The sequence below is a fragment of the Silurus meridionalis genome, chromosome 15 (assembly GCF_014805685.1).
Source record: "Silurus meridionalis isolate SWU-2019-XX chromosome 15, ASM1480568v1, whole genome shotgun sequence".
NCBI lineage: Eukaryota > Metazoa > Chordata > Actinopteri > Siluriformes > Siluridae > Silurus > Silurus meridionalis.
The window spans coordinates 20,689,515-20,707,776 of record NC_060898.1 but is presented as its reverse complement, the minus strand read 5'-3'; the positions used below and the strand labels follow the sequence as shown (position 1 = coordinate 20,707,776).

The 18,262-nt window shown below is 37.5% G+C and overlaps 1 protein-coding gene across 1 annotated transcript in view; it reads left to right on the top strand.

Annotated features, from left to right (window-relative positions):
- Nucleotides 1-13,162, top strand: part of adamts2a (ADAM metallopeptidase with thrombospondin type 1 motif, 2a) — a 72,069-nt gene extending 58,907 nt beyond the window's left edge. Inside the window, exons 14-22 of the mRNA XM_046867614.1 lie at nt 1,842-1,965; nt 4,293-4,373; nt 4,678-4,841; nt 5,579-5,738; nt 5,848-5,980; nt 6,844-7,051; nt 7,613-7,742; nt 8,420-8,494; nt 12,459-13,162. Of these exons, the coding sequence (XP_046723570.1) occupies nt 1,842-1,965; nt 4,293-4,373; nt 4,678-4,841; nt 5,579-5,738; nt 5,848-5,980; nt 6,844-7,051; nt 7,613-7,742; nt 8,420-8,494; nt 12,459-13,138 (1,755 nt within the window). The 3' untranslated portion in view covers nt 13,139-13,162. The remainder of the gene's footprint in view (nt 1-1,841; nt 1,966-4,292; nt 4,374-4,677; nt 4,842-5,578; nt 5,739-5,847; nt 5,981-6,843; nt 7,052-7,612; nt 7,743-8,419; nt 8,495-12,458) is intronic.
- The last annotated feature ends 5,100 nt before the right edge of the window (nt 13,163-18,262 follow it).

The following is an 18,262-nucleotide window of genomic DNA, read 5'->3' as shown; positions in this document are numbered from 1 at the left end:
AGAAGCCGAAATCAAGTTTTACTCGAGGAATCGTTTCATCCCTGTACAAATGCATACTATAGTCCAGAGACTTTTCGTTGTGTTTATGGAAAGAGCCTATGGACAAACATGTGTGGACAGATACCCTTCCACATGCTGTCCCCATCTGCTGTTATAATATCCTCCATTTTTCTGGGAGGATGTTCCATTAGATTTCAGGGTGTGCTTGTGGGGATTTGTGCAACAAAAGTGTTAGCAATGTCAGGTACTGATGTAGGTGAGGTGAGGAGGCCTGGAGTGCAGTCAGCTTTCAAATTCATCCCAGGTATTATCATGCTGGAACAGGACTGTGTCTAGTTCAGGGGAATTTGTGTGTGGAAGTATCACACATATATATATATATATATGTGTGGCTGTGAAAATTCAGGTGTCCCAATACTTTTGTTCATATATTTACATTTATGACATTTGGCAGACACCCTTATCCAGAGCGAATTACATTTATCTCATCCATACATCTGAGCAGCTATGAGGTTAAGGGCCTTGCTCAAGGTGGTGCTGGGATTTAAATGAGCAGAAGTCCATCATCTTATCCACTGAGCCAATTATTCCCTGATTAAGTCTGAATTTATCTCATTCATACTGCTGAGCAGCTATGAGGATAAGGGCCTTGCTTCAGGGCCCAGCTTTGGCTGGGATTTGAACTCACAACCTTCCGATCCACCGTCCAAAGCCTTACCATTAAGCTGCCACCTCTCTATATAGTATAGTACATTAACTATTTTGATATGGGAAAAAAATACGTTTCAGTAGCTGTGTTTTTTGTAACCTTGAATGATAACATTCTCATGGCCCTTCCACAAAAGTACTTATTTAACTCTAAACACTTGAAAAAGCAACCAAAAATAATCCACATCAAATCTGGGAGTCAAAGATGGAGCTAGTTTGCGAGTCTTCTGCTTCTTAACGATGATGAAATATCCTGGGAATTTTGATTGAGCAATCTTCGCTAATAACTGAGGTCGAACGGGTTCAGCTGACCAAAAGCAGATACAGAACTATTAGCTTAGTTTCAGGAAAACTTCTGGTATTTTTGTTAAGACAGTTCAAAAGCGCAGAGGACATTTTTGTGTGAAAGTTTGTGTGCACCTCCATCTTCCATATAAAAAAAAAAGTATATATATATATATATATACATGCTTGAGTAAAAGACAGGAGGTGGAGGTGGAGGTAGCAGAGCTGAAGATGTTGAGGTTTTTGTTGGTAGTGACAGGATTCGAAACGAGTTTATTAGACAGACAGCACATGTAGAACGTTTTGGAGACGAGGTGAGATTGAGATTGGTTTGGACATGTGCAGAGGAGGGACACGGGGTATATCAGTACGAGAATACGCCACCAGGAAGGAGGAAAAGAGGAAGACCAAGGAGGAGGTTTATGGACATGGTGAGGGAAGAGATGCAGGTAGTTGTAGAGGACAGGGGGGTATGGAGACGGATGATCTGCTGTGACGACCCCTAATGGGAGCAGCCGAAAGAAGAAGAATAAGCATATGCATATATATATATATATATATATATATATATATATATATATATATATATATATATATATATATATATATATATATATACACACATGCATACACACTTTCTGCACACACTTGTAAATGCTTACTTTTCCAATGCATAATTATTACAATTTTCTTATCGTTTTTCTTCACTTTACTGTTTAATATCGTTTAATGTTTAATATTTGCTGTAGTTTGCCTGTAGCCTCGCTTAAGTGTTTCATTGTACACACTGTCACTGATTTCTGTACTTTAGATATGACAAATAAAACTTGAAACTTGTATCTTGACAGAAAGTGGGCTGTGATAATGTGATTGCGTCTGAGCTGGAGGAAGATGAGTGTGGTGTGTGTGGAGGGAACAACTCCACCTGCAAGATCGTCAAAGGGAACTTCACTCGGAGCACCAGGAAGCCAGGTGAGCTCCAGGGCTTCTCTATTTATTTTTCAGACAACTTTTTACTTTCACTCATTACATTTTCACACAAATATCTGTACTTTCTACTTCTTTACTACTTTTCTTTACTCAGATATCAACAAATAAATAAACTCCATCGAAAAAATAATTTTTAATCAGTAAACATTTATTTTACTGATGCGCCAATTCTCAAATCTATGGAAGCCCATTTCCGCCACTGAATAAAAAATTCAATAGGTTATTGCAATGTTATGTGTGAATATAACTTTTTTTTCCCGATCTGCGTCATACAAACTTGCAATTCTGACTTTTTTGTCCCGCAATTGCGAGTTTATAACTCTAGAGGGAGTTCTCTCTGTCGTTTCTCTCATCTCTCTTCACAGACACATAAATAAAACTACCTGAATCGCAGTAAATACTTGCCTCACAAACATAATAATAATAATACGTTTGGATAGAATAAGGTAAATACATTTGCATAAAGCATGACTATTTGTCCATGCCCATGTTAATTAGAGTATTAAAAACCTGAAACAGATTCATTTGAGGTACATGTAGAACAGATTAAGTTGTAATTAATCATGAGTTAACTCATAACAGTCATTTGCTTAATCACGATTAAATATTTTAATCGATTGAAAGCCCTAATATTAATATGATGTGAGGTCCAGTTACCAGCGTGACACTAAAACAGGTTACTTTTCACTTATGTACATGTCATAGACCAAACGTCTTTACTTTAACTTGAAAAAAAAAGTGGAGTATTTTAAAACATGAATACAGTGCAACCTCGATACTCTTTTCAGGGGTTATGTTCTATGACCCCTCGCGAGTAACAAAAAATCGTGAGGTTTTGACTTTCTCATTTTGATGGTTACATGTACTATACTGTAAATTTAAAAATTGTGAATTACTTGTCATAAATGTTTTATTTACTACTTTAAATGGATAATACAATAATACAATTGTTATTAAACACTTTTATGTTATTTATTACTACAAATGTTACATTCCGACCCCGAACATTCGAGCCACTCGCGGCTTCTCGCGAACTATCAGATTTTTCACAAGTTACTCTTAGTCCGATTCCAAATGAAAAGTCGCCAACTATCGAGGTCACGAGTGTGCGTACTTTTGCCACCTCTGTCCATTTCTTTGTCTTTTCTCACTCTGGGCTTCCTCTGGGTTCTCCGTTTTCCCAAAAACATGCCAGTACAAAGTTTGGCTACTGTACCTTATATCATGGTTCATGTAAATTCTTAATTATGATTGACTGGAAGGTGTGCATCCAAACCATTTAACTCACCGGCAGTTCGTTCTAGAGGTCGACCGATTTTACTGATACCGATGGCTAGGTTGGCTCGTACTTGTCGATATCCGCTTAATCAACTGATTATGGATACTGAATTTAAAAACAAACAAAAATAACACTCCATTAAAAATAGTACTGAACTTTATTACAAAAACCAGTACTGAATCCTAAAAATGTGCTAAATGAAATAAATATAAATATATTAATTATATTAATAAATATTGAGGAAAACAAAAGACTTTCAATGCTGTCAAACTAAAATGTAAAAAAAAAAGTAACACTCCAAATAAATAAAAACAGTTAAGTAAAAAGAAGATTATGACAGTACGTCGCATTAGTGATACACCTCTAGAGGCCGCTTTTGTTCTGTATAATGCAACCCGGAAAAACTGTCGGTATGGATTTTTGCCGATAGTTGCAGCAATTAACTATCGGTGCTGATCAATCTGCAAAACCGATGAATCAGTCATCATTGTTTCTTTATAAAATCATGTGCTGCTTTATAAACTTCTGTGTCCATAGTGACAAAAGATCCATTTGCTTGAAATCTAGTGCATTCAAAACATCACAGACAGCTTTTATTTGTTAATGCTGGCATGTGAACATGGTATATGGTTGTATGGCTGTTATCTAATGTAATGTTGTACAATTGCTAAATCAAACTATATACATAATAAAGAGACATAATGACAGAGTTTGCGGTAATAACACACTTTGCTAAATATATGAGGGTTTATCTTTGGAAGCTCCTTCTTTATTATTGCCATAAAAGTAGACATTGTCACAAAAGCTGGTATTCAAGAAGCGTGCAAAAATCTCGAGCCAATAAATAATTAAAAAGAACATTTAATGCTGCAGCGGCATTAATATTGTAATTCCAACTTCCAACTGGATCTGTGTCTTTCCCCATAAGGCATGCTCATTGCTGGTGCATCGAAAGCAATGTTGAATGTTTTGTAGACCTCTTTTTCCTTCATAAGTGGCTTCCTGATGACTCTCTAAAACAAACATTTAGGTTTTCTGAAGATCCTGGAAATCCCCAGAGGAGCAAGGCATGTCCTGATTCAGGAGTTTAAAGGATCTCCTCATATTCTGGGTAAGCAGCTTTCACCGTAATGATTCATTCTGAAAACTCACCTACTCATAACCCACAAATTTGATGGCTTGGCCTCCCACTGCTTGTTATCGATATGCTCTTCTTGGTATTGAAAACTTTCTTCCTTCCAGATCGCCTGAGAAACTTCCGGACATCTGGAAAGTAATGCTTATGTTGATTTATCACGATTTCTCCAACCACCCAAATCACAGCTCAACCAAGAGAGATCTTTGTTTCTCTTTCTCCTTTTAAGTCTCTGTGAGTTGTGGCTGTAAAAGTTGTCATTTTTCTTCCTTCCCATTAGCGGTCAAGAACCAAGCCACGGACAACTTGTTCCTGAATGACGAGGGCGAGTTTCCTGAGACCAGATCGGTGATTGAGAAAGGAGTGCTGTGGGAATATACCAACAATGATGATATGGAAACGGTCCAAACCACAGGGCCTCTGAGATACGGCGTTCTCATCATGGTAATGAAAGTGATTGCGTGTAACAGGCCAGATGGTAATGTTTGTCTTTTCGTTAAATGAAAATAATAAATATTGTTTTAATTAAACTATAGGATGGTCCTGGAAATCAAACAGGGGTAAAATAACTTGCACCAGAGCAACTTACAATTATAGAATCAATACAACAAAACATTTAAGGGGTTAAGATCTTTGCTCAAAAGCCCAGGAGCAGCAGATTAAATTAGCGTTGAGATTTGGAAATGTCTAAACCAGTGAGCCACCAATTTTCTCAAAGCTACATTATGTTAAAAGTGAATGCATGTGTGTTTATGGCATTTGCCAGACCTTCTTATCCAGAATGACTAAACAAATAAGCAGTTGAGGGTTAAGGGCCATGAATTGGCAGCTTGGTGGTTCTTCTAAAGACCGCTGTCTGACTTCTTAACCATCTCAACCACCAACAGTTTTTCGATATCGATTATGTTAAGATACAGATATATAAGAATACTTTTGTATAAAATACACTATATGGACAAAAGGTTGGGAAAACCAGTCATTGCCATGCTGAGTCTCCTAGTTCAAGTTAAGTCCTTATAGTAAGACATCTGACACTTTTGTGCACCAAAAACAGTTTGGGGATGAACCAGAATCAGGTGTCCCAATACTTTTGTCCATATCATGTATTTATTTATATAATTTCAATGTTTGAAAAGTATAAAAAAAAAAATTTGAGATTCGTAATGGTTTTCCTTCCTCAGGTCAACTCTCACAGCACATCGAAAGTCACTCTGTCCTACAAATACATTCTCCCGGAGGATCCATCGTCGTCGATGGAGAACAGCTTACCTCAGGATGATACAATTTACTTCGAATGGGCTTTGAAGAAATGGTCCCACTGCTCCAAGCCTTGTGGTGGAGGTTTGCTATTGTGAAAATACAATAAAATAAATACAAAAAAATTATAATAAAAATTAAATAAAAAGACTAAATGAATGTTTGCATACCCGTGTGTTTCTTTTCATCACAGGTAAGCAGTATACGCGATTTGGCTGTCGGAGGAAGTCGGACGGCAAAATGGTGCACCGAACGTTCTGCGCCAACATCCGCAAACCCCGTGCCATCAGTCGAGCCTGTAACGTGAAGCAGTGCTCAGAACCCATGTAAGCATCACTGTCCTGGAGAGTTTGGTACCATTACGGTTGGATTTGTAAAGCGTGGGCAGAGGTGGAACGAGTAATAGAATATTTTTCAAATCAAAATTCCGGCATTTTCCTCAGTGACAATTCAAAGCGCTTTGATTGGACACTGCTTTCTCAACAAAAGTGTGTGATTGTTTATACAGTAATGCTCAAATCTAATGCAACATTAGCAGATCTACTCAAAAATATAACTTAGAACTAAAAATAGAACTCATTCTTTTAATAAAACTTCTTTTAATTAGAACTCATTCTTTTAATAAATCTTGACAGGTAATAGAGCTAGTATTAATTGTGCAGCGACAATTTCCCCCCAGTCCCCGTTAACTTCCAGCCCTGGTGCTAACCAGCATTAGCAACGTCACGCAGTGATGCAACGTACCAATACAATAATTATGTTAACTAAAATATAAGTATTAATAACTTTACACAACATTCATGTGCAGGTTTAATGTCGTGTTTTTATAAGCTACCAGTTCAGTCACTTTCGGCAAACACTGCTTACACTGCGTAATAAAGCTGTTGACTTTCTTGCACTTCAAGTCAAAGTGGTCGCTTAAATATGGCCAGGGGTTCGGTCCATAAGAATTTGACACCATCTTGCTTTCAGCCGGATCTGCATCGCTGGCGTCTGTCTTGTCCGTCTCCATCCTTAAACAGAACATACTTAAATAAAAGTAGAATTACAGATTTTCAAAGCTAAAACAGAAAAATTTGAAGTACACAAATAAATACTGAATTACAGTAATACAAGTAAATGTAATTTGTTACTTTCCACCTCTGTGTGTGTGTGTGTGTGTGTGTGTGTGTGTGTGTACGTCTCTTAGTTGGGTGACTGGAGACTGGGAGGAGTGCAGTAAGTCCTGTGGTAAGATGGGGACTCAGACTCGGCCTGTGCGCTGTGTAAGACCTCAGGAGGATGGAACCCACAAAACCGTCAACTCCAAATACTGCGGCGACGAACGTCCTGAGAGCCGGCGCTCCTGCAACCGCCACCTCTGTCCTGCTCAGTGGAGAACTGGACCCTGGTCCTTGGTGAGTTTGGAAATATATGAAAGTAAGGAAATGTTTTGAGGAGTTGGATTTAAAAAAAATTATATCTGACCTCTCCAGCACATATATATATATATATATATTATCAGGGGATATCTGTTGACTGCATTTCGTTGCCTTGTACTTGTACATGTGTAATGACAATAAAGTTTAATCTAATCTAATCTATCTAATCTAATCTAATCTAATCTATATATATACAAATATATATATATATATATATATATATATATATATATATATATATATATATATATATATATATATATATATATATAACCCCTGATAATTCGCAATATGTTCGGAACTCTTGGCTCGGAAAATTTGCGGGTTCTCATTAGGAACCTAACGGACATGGTAGCAATATATATATATATATATATATACAATTAGATTTTTTCATTTGTACCAAAAAGTTTCAAGCACGCCAGCAGATGTTTTGGAATAAGTACTGCTGTTTATGTTACTGCACTAAAAATAGAAGAATAAAAAAAAAAGGGCGTGGTATTTATTTTTACGTGTCTGTGTTTCGTGTGCTTGCAGTGCTCCGTCACGTGTGGGAACGGAGTCCAGGAGCGGCAGGTTACCTGCAGCACTGCGGATAACTCTATCGGCATCTGCAAGGAGACGAAACCCGAAATAGTCCGGAGATGTCAAGTGGTGCCGTGTCCGAGTGAGGACTTATCCGTTTCTGTTTTTTACTAACATGATAATGATGTCATAATACTGTTAAATGCTTTATTTCCACATGGATCACAAGGAAGAGCATTTCGTTTAAATAGCTTTATTAGAGCAAATGAAAGACTATAAACGGTGACTATAATTATATAAGATCAATTTAAAAAGTATGTTTTCAATTATTTTGAGAATGGATAATATAATAACACGTATTATACAACTCTTAAATGTATATTATAATAAGAAGATATGCTGTATGGACAAAAGTTTGTGGACACCTGCCCCTAAATTTCGTATGTGCTTCTTTTTGAACATGCCATTCCACATTTACTCCCCATTTGCTCTTATAATCACCTCCACTTTTCTGGGAAGATGTTCAGGAAAATGTCATACTCCCAAATCCAAAGACATTCTATACAATTGTGTGCCTCCAACTTTTTGGTAACAGTGTGGAGAAGGACCACATATGACTGGAACGGTGTCCCGAAAATTAGTCTATAAAATGTATGGTAAAATTTGCGAAGAAAATAAAAAAAAGTCCCAAGAGATCATTTTCTCCTTCGTATTAGTAGCTATATTATAAATCTCTGACCTCAACCATGTCCTGACGCGTCCGTCTGATTTAAAATTCCTTGTTTGACATCTTTGTTTCTCTTCCATATCCATCTACAGATGATAAAGGAAACTTCCTGATCCAGTGGCTCTCCAGAGCAGACCCCGAATTCCCGGCTCCCAAGATCTCCTCAAGTAAACGCCCTCTGTCCAGCGGCCAGGCGTCGTTGTGCAGCACGCCCACTCCTGCCTGCCACCTGGCGTTCTCTCTGGCCCTCTGGCTGTGCTACACTCTGCCTTGACTGTTCTTCTTCTTGCTCTCTGGAGCCTGCTGCTTCTCTCTCTATTTCTCCTCTTGCTCCTCTTTAAGGGGTTCAGGGGGCTGTTTTTACCCCCCTCTCCTCCTCTTACAGCCTCTTGGGCACCGGATCTATCAGGTTGTTAAGGGTCAAGGGGGTTACGGTATAAAGGGCGGTGAGGAAGGTTGCACGAGGACCTTTTTTGGTTAGGTGGTGGACGGGGACGGTTTCTTCTATCTCTTGTTCCATTCTACAAGAGATCAGTGTGGTGTTTTGGAGATCGTGATCCCATAGGGGTAGTTTGTATTGTAATATATTATACGCATCTAGTATACGATTTTAAACCAGTATATAAATATATATATATAGAAAAATAAAAAACGCCGAAAAAAAAAATTAGGCCCTCAGTAGGCCCGGCCATCTTGACTGTTATATTGTATCCTGTATTTTTGTAGATATTATAACTTTCAATATAAATATCCAGTGTTTATTTGAAGTCCGTGTTACAGACCTTGAGAAAAGAGAACGGTGGGGGTGGGGGGGGACTTGCTTTCTGCTGCTTTTTCTTCATGCCTCATCTCCGTATTGGATCCACAACACGATCAAATACCTCACAGTTCATCACATACTGTTAACACATAAACAAGGATTCTTTGCATTTCTATACAGAACCTACACGCCTTATCGGGGATTTGACGATTTTTTTTTTTTTCTCCACGGAAGTTTGAAAAAGGGGCAGCTAGAAGAAATGTGATTTTTCAACCCAGGATCACAAACGGATGTTTACAGCTAAAGCAATCGAGTCATCATGCTTTCAGCGTTCTGTCGCGACTATTGGGTCTGTAACACATGCGACAAACGTTCTATAATAGGTGGCACAGCTACATTATATTTTATAGACTGCACATAAGAATTTATATATATATATATAAAATGCATATATGTATCAGTTATGGGACGATAAATATATTCAATGACCTTAATGACTGTTATTATTATTATTATTATTTATAATGTTGCGTTTACTCTCAGTTGCTTCGAAGCGTTTCTGAGATCGGACATGAAATTCGAACAACTGCTTGTCCACATCATGTCATCACTTTCACACATCATAAAAGCATTTCTCTTTACTTCTTACAAATTGCGATTGCTTTGATACATTTATGTAATCGATTGTGTACAATTCTTAAACCCCCAAAACATCTGGGCATCAGTTCATTGCATAAATCATTGAATGATTTATGCAATCAGTAACCAGTAAACCAGTGAGTTTCTCTAAATAATTTGTACAAACAGCACAACACATTGGGTTGCCTGCAGAAACCTGTACTTTTCTCAAAATCCTTAGTTCCTCTCTAAAACGTAAGTGCGGTGGAACCCCGACAGTCGCGACCTCGATAGTTGGTGAATTTTCATTCGGAACCGGACTAAGAGTAACTCACGAAAAATCTGATCGTTCACGAGAAAGATCGGAGTAACATTTGAAAACCGAGTTTGTACTAATAAATTACATACAATTTTTTCAAAACTATTTTATTACTGTATTATTCATTTAAAGTAGCAAATAATATATTAATGACTAATAATTCACAATTTCTGTTGAGTTTACACTACAGTACATGAACATATATTGCGTTACTGGGTCGCAAAGGGTGAGTCAAAACCTCGCGAGGGGTCATAGAACGTAACCCCCGCGAGTATCAAAGTTGCACTGTATTTGTGTCAATGAACATCTAATTGCCATCAGAATGACACGTCCTTTTGTCACTGTTCAAAAACCCAATGTTTAGTCATGTTGTGAGCTGCACACTTTCAGTATTTCCTGGTGTTAACGACGGTTTTGGTTACAACGATTAAAAATGAAAAGGCTGAATTTCTTCTGTTTGATTGCAGGAGACCAGACAGGATTCACACTTTTACTGTACTGTACTAATGTTCGTTCGTTTCCTGGTTGTTCATCCATTTTCAGATATCGTAACTTTGACCTATTTTATATACAGTTTGTTCAATCGGTTGTTCGGATGCCAAACACTCGCATTTATTACTAACATTTAAGATTCAGCTGCACAATTGAAATGTAAAGAAGATGAGCTTCATATTTCATGGCAGCTCGTTTAACCATTTTGCATTCAATGACTTATGCAATGAACTGATGCCCAGATGTTTTGGTGGTTAAGACTCTTCAGGTGAAACCAGTAGAATATATTTTGATCAACACAATATTAACAATTGATAATGTCAGAAACAGGAGATACTTGTACACAATCGGTAAAAACGAATGTACCAAAGTATTCGCAATTTTGTCCAAAGCAACGAGAAAGCGACGACATGATGTGGAGGCTGAAGGAGAAGTTTTGAGAATTTCATTCCCGATCTGAGAAACAGCGCCGGAGCAACAGAGAAAAACCGTAATGAAGAGAAAGAAAAAAGTTCTATTGTACTCGATGTCTATATATTTTGTGACCCGAGAGGATTTACAGCCTGTGAAGTATTAATGCTCGAGAAGATTTTATAGACGGAGATATTCAGGGTATTCATTAGAATTTATTTATTTATTTATTTATTTATTTATTAGCAAGAAAGGTCAAAAATGTCAAGAGGTATGTTCTTGTTGTCTATGGATCTCTCTCTCTCTCTCTCTCTCTCTTTCTCTCTCACACACACACACACACACACACACACACACACACACACACACACACACACGTATACAGAAACACTTAGAAACACACACCTGGCAATACAAGAGCATCACCTACAGACGGGATTGTTTTACACCACATTATCGTCTCACTTTACACAAGGCCATCATAAAAAAAAAAAAAAAAACGTATATTTTCGTAAGGAACACACACACTTCGTCTCTGCTGTTTATCCCTTGACACGATTTTCCACATGTATCTTTTTATTTATTTTATTTTTTTTTCGTGTTAGGACATTTTTTGTTTACATTTCTGAAAAAAGTCGATGGTCTGACGAAGTGTTGAACCAAAGTGTTTACCAAACTGTGAATGATGTAAGATTTCAAAACAGTTTACATTGTACATTGTACCACGAAACAAAAAAAAAACAAAAAAAACGTGTTGTGTTGTACATGGTGTATATTCGACGAGGCCCGAGTCTTATTCATGAGGCTTCTTGTCAGCCACATCTCCAAGGAGAAAGGAATAAAAGGTCAAGTAACGACGAATATTTAGACTCCGGCGCTGATTTGTTTAATGAAGAATGCATGTGAAAAGATCCCATTCCTTTTTCCCCTCCATTTCTCTTATTCCTTCCACATTACTTCTGGAAAAAATCTTTTTTTTTTACACTATATGGAAAAAAGTATTGGGACACCTGACTTTTCAGCCATAGATGGTTCTTCTCCAAACGTTTACCACACAATTCGAGGCACACAATTGTTTAAAATGTCTTTGGATGTAGTAGCGTGAAATTTTCCCTTTACATAAACTCTGAGACCCAAACCTCCTCCAGCACGACAAAGCCACCTCTATGAAGATATTCTTTACATTGGTCTGAGTGGAAGATCTCCAGCTATAGAGCTCCAACCCTATTGAAAATCTTTGGGATGATTTTTTTTCATGCTGCTGCACCCCAGGCCTCCTCACCTCACCTACATCAGTACCTGACTTTACTAACACCCTTGTGGCTGAACGAGCACGAATCTTCACAAGCACACTCAAAAAAAATCTAGTGGAACATCTTCCCAGAAGAGTGGAGATCAAATGAGAACTAAATTTGGAATGGGATGTTAAAAAAAACACATCAGGTGTCCACAACTTTTTTCCATATATCATTTCAAAGTATTCAAGAATTGTTGTGCTAATGTGTGTGTGTGTGTGTGTGTTTGGTTCTAGGAGTGCGCTGTAAAGGCGACAAGTCGGTCTTCTGTCGTATGGAGGTCCTGAGTAAATACTGCTCCAACCCGGGCTACAAGCAGATGTGCTGCAAATCCTGCAGCGAAAGCAACTTCACCTCCAATCTCAACCTGACCTTCACCACCACCAAGTCTCCACGCCCTCTCCACACCACCCAGCCCGTCAGATACATCTCCACCTCCATACCAAGCAGCACCTCCTCACCTTGGAGATACCCCACGACTCAGTACCCGCTCAGCCTGAACCGAGGAACTGTGTTTCCCCACACTCCAAGCTTCATCCTGGAGGAAACGGATGGTCCGAGCACTTCGTCCGAAGAGGAGGAGGATGAGGATGAGGTCTCCGTGTCTGGATTCGAGGAACTTTTCCCAGCCACCACTGAATACAGCCTTAAAACCATAAAACCGATTTCGACGTCAACACAACCCGCGTTTTCTAGCACGAGTCTTCCGTCTGTAGTAAGTCTCCACATATCCAAAGACAGAAAGGAGAACAACTCCATCGACGTGTTGTACCGCGTAGTTAACGGAAACGAAGTCACCCACAACTACTTTATACCCAAAAAGCGGGAGAGAACGCAGAATAAAAGAATCCAACAGCTCCTTGAGGAAAAGAGGCAAGACTTTCTTAAAAGACTCAAACGGAAACCTGGAGACTGATTTGGCGAGGTGGTGTTGGTGGTAAAGGGGTTGGGGTGATGGTGTATCTCTCAGTGTCATGGAAACTCCAGTTTCTGAGATTTATATAATATCTGTGGTAAATTCACCTTCAGAATGCTGTTAAACGCCAGCGCATTTATCTGTTTGCATTTGTTTCTGCTCTTTTTTTTGTATGAACCCTGTTTTTGCACTTTTTTTGCAAACTTGAGACACACAGTCCTGTAATAAATGCAAGCATCGTGATCAGATTCTTCTGGAAACAGGTTTGATCTTTCTGCTGCCTAAAATGAAGACTAAGATTTAGATGAACTTCACAGCCACTATAAATAGATAGACAGATAGGACAGAGAGAAGGATAAATTGACATACAGACAGACAGACAGACAGATTGATTGATTGATTAATTGATTGATTTCAGAGGAAGGTTCAGTTATTGCAGTTATCCAACCAGCCAATCATGTGGCAGGACCTGAGAGCATAAAACAATGCAGGTATGTAACAACAGCTTCAGGGAATGTTCACTTCAAATATTTAAATGGGAAGAAAATCTCAGTGATGTTGACTGTGATGTGGATGTTGCTATTGTTTACAGAACATTTCTGTAATTTCTAATCCTTCATTTCTACACACAACAGTCTCTTTATTTACCACACAACAGTTTGATCAGTAACTTTTGAGTAACTTTCCTGTCAGCTGAAAGCCAATCTGTCCATTCTGCTCTGAGATAGATAGATAGATAGATAGATAGATAGATAGATAGATAGATAGATAGATAGATAGATAGATAGATAGATAGATAGATAGATAGATAGACAGACAGACAGATAAACATCCATAGAGACAGACAGACATCCACACAGACAGAGAGACAGACACATTTCACTGATCCCTTAATCGATAACATTTGATGATGGCAATTATCACACATAGACAGACAGACAGAGATCTGCACAGACAGGCAAAGAGACAGACAGAGAGAAAGACAGACATCCACACAGACAGAGAGACAGACAGATTTCACGGATCTCTTAATCGATAGCATTTGATGATGGTGATTATCTCACAGATTATATCACATTCTCACATAGACAGACAGACAGAGATCTGCACAGACAGGCAGAGAGACAGACAAAGAGACAGACAGACTTAACTGATCCCTTTATTGATAAGATTTGATGATGGCGATTATCTCACAGATTATATCACATTCTCACAGAAAGACAGACAGACAGACATCTACACGGACAGATAAACATCCAGAGAGACAGACAGACATCAGCACTGACAGACAGAGAGACAGACAAACATCCACACAGAGAGATAAACATCCACACATTTACTGACTTTACTGATCCCTTTATTGATAACATTTGATGATGTTGAAAATGGCGATTATTTCCCAAAAAAAGTATTTGTCGCAGACTGTCGCTCTCCGGATTTTTTTTTTGTTTTTCACACATTTACATTACATCAGACATTTATGGCATTTGGCAGACGTCCATATCGAAATCGACTCGCATTAATCTCATTCATACAACTGAGCAGCTAATGATTTAAGGGCCTTGTTCAGGGGCCCAGGATTAGCAGCTTGGTGTGGCTGGGATTTGAACTCATGAACTTCGGATCCAAAAGCCACGATTCTGCTTTAGGTCAACTTTAACAGCAATAACATTAAGCTCTTGACTCTTGTGAGTTTTCCTGCACGGTTGGCTGATTGAATAGATCGATGAAAGCATGCAGGCGTTTCTATCAAAAGAGTCTGGTGAATGTAAACACAAAAATCTTGTGTAGAGACACTCAATTGTTTTCTCCATTAATGCAGCTTTCTTCAATTCTATGATAGTAACAATACTAATTAAACTATCTATGAAATGTACAGATTAGTAAAGATAATTCTGGAAAACGTTTTTTTTTTTCCAGAATCCTGTTATGTGCATGTTGTATGTTTCCGTGTGTCTATGGCAAAAAGCGTCTAGGAATTATAAATTAGAAAGTACTTTTTTCAACATACACAATCCATAATAGTTTCTGACTTCTGAATGAGATCATCATTAGATTCGAAAACCACTTCTTTTTTCCAGCAGGAGCCTTTTTCTGATTTAAAGCAGGATTCTAATATTTTTCACTGACATACAGAAATCCATTATTAGTAGCAAAACCATTTCAGGTTTTAAATCTAATCTTTAAGTGCTTATTCTATTGTACTTTTTTCCCTCATGTTATTGATCACAGGCATTTTCACATGTATATATTGCGGTTTGAAGCTGTTAAAAAAAATTGTGCATGCGTTTTAAACCGCTCATGCTTTCTCTAATGAACCAACCACCTGTTTTATTTTGACAGTAATTCTATTGTTTTTGGGGGGTTTATGAGTATCGTGTTCACCTACATCCGTACGTACATGCAGTCACTTACACTTTATCTCTCCAGACCTTGTACAGGCAAAATATTCAGTTTTAGTCGATTCACCAACACCTGCACAAATATGAACCTCCTGGTCAGTGTTGTATATATGATTTTTTTTTAACATTTCTGTGATATTTATTGAAATGATCGTGACTTTATCTCAGTGCACTTGCTTCAAACTTACATGGATGCCTGGTGCATGTGGCACGAGCGTCTAATCCGTCGGATCCTTGGGACCCTTGACCTTGAAGACGATTTTTTTTCAAGACAGAGGAGTGCAGATGCATTCTTTCATATGTTATTTCAATAAAATAGCAAGTGAAACCAAAGTCTCCTGGTTGTGTTTTTTTGAAGACGTGAGTTTGAAAGAAAGTGGTTTTGGGATGATATATGGACAAAAGTTTGTGGACAGCTGACCATAAAATTGGTACATGATTTTTCCATTCCCATTTAGTCACCATTTGCAGTTATACCTAAACTTTTCTGGGAAGACGTTAAACTAGATTTCGGAGTGCCTGTGGAGCCACAAGGGTGTTAGTAGACTCAGGTACTGATATAGGCGAGGTCATAAGGTCTGGGGTGCAATGAGTGTTCCCAAAAATTTGAGGTCAATAGGATTAGGGCCACTCAAGTTCTTTCACTCCAACCCATGTAAAGCATATATTCATGGAGCTGGAAAATTCTATTTTACCACATCCAAATATGTTTTATACAATTGAGTACCTTCAACTTTGTGGTAACATTTTTGGTTAAGAAACACAAATTGCTGGAAAGGTCAGGTGTCCTGATACTTTTGTCCGTATAGGGCAGGGGTGTCCAATCTTTCCTCTGGTGTAGGGAATATTTGGGTGTGGAACACTTGGGTGTGTTCACTCTCCTGTCCAGAAGGTGGCAGTGCTGAGCTGCAGTGGAATATACAGTCAGAACACGGTTAGATAGATAGATAGATAGATAGATAGATAGATAGATAGATAGATAGATAGATAGATAGATAGATAGATAGATAGATAGATAGATAGATGAATGGGTGAACGGATGGATTCATGTGTATTAATATAATTATTAATTATTAATTAAAGAATGTAACAGTTTTTCATTTGTTCTTAAACTCAAAAAACGTGCATGAAAATGTGGACAAAAATTAATTAAAAACATTTTAAAACATTTTTTACAACATTTTTATTATTTTAGATTCTATATTTGAACCTACACTAATGTAAATATATTCATATTTACAGATTTCTTTTGTTTGTTTTGGGATGGATGTGTGAAGCAAATTGCTTACCATAATGATTTTTATTCTCGTATGAGCTTTTTTTCTCTGCAATAGTGATTACTGTCTATTTTTACATATCCTTATTCCATCTATAAATATGGCTAAGAATAATCTGTATCTGCTATACCTGCTTGCAGACTTCAGTCTCGTAGCAACTGCTAAATTGGTGTGCAATGTTTCCAGCTTTATGCTCTAATTATATCCCTCTGCTTTTTATGGCTTCACTCGGTGTTAATAGGTTGTGTAGCAACCAAACTAATGGCATCTAATGGCATGATGTCATCTGTTGATCAACTTTGCTTATCGAATAAGTGTTAAATGGACACAGAGCCGCCAGAGCTCATCAGGTTAATGTCATAATCTGTAGCTGAATCAGATCAGAGTGGGAAATTGTTTTTGGGGTCAATCTGGAGAACGTGATGGAATTAAACAGTTTATGTAATTTAACAGGTTCTCACGTTTTCAATTTTGGCTTGGGGAATCTAGACTGTATCCCAGGAACATTATGTGCAACGTGGGAATGCGGAATGGGGACTATATGTGGGGTGGTCAGGTGTCCACAAACCTATGTCCATATAGTGTTTGTATTTCTGGAGATTTCAATATGATGCTCCTCTGTGTGCGACATAGCGTAACTTTTTGAGTCAAGCTTTACATTTTTGTTTTGTTAGTATTGCTACTTTTTTTTTCATTTGTGGCATGTTAGAGCTTATATTAAGTATGATCTATGCAATATTATTTATTTATGTACTTTCACTACTTTTCATAATGTATATATATATATATATATATATATATATATATATATATATATATATATATATTAGAGGTCAACCGATTAATTGGTTTTGCCATTTAATCAGCACCGATATTTGTTTGCTGGAGATCAGCAATCTGCAAAAATCCATAATAATAGTTTTTCCAGGTTGCGTTATACAGTAAAAGAGCGGCCTCTAGAGGCGAATCTCTGATGTCACATGCTGTTTATTTGAAACGTCTTTTTCAATCATTAACTGGTTTTATTTATTTGATGTGTCTGATGTGCCTTTTGTTTAAATTCGAATGCATGTCTTTTCCTCAATATTTTTTGAAATAATTATTACATTCATATTTATTTCATTTATCACATTTACATGATTCAGTGCTTTTTTTTTTGTAAAAAAAAAAGTTCAGTACAATTTTACAGTGTTATTTTTTTATTAATATTTTAATCCAGTATCTATTTTTAATCAGTTACTGGAAAGGGCAATCCAACCTATCAGTATCGGTAAAATCCCTGATTGGTTGACCTTTAATATATATTTTAATTAGGAAGTCTACTTGTGTATTCTATTTCATGTAAATACTGTGAAACCTATTTGACTAAATCTGTCTCTGAGAAATGCGCAATTCCTGTGTACATGCCAATAAACTTAAAATGTTTTAATATGATTACTAATCCC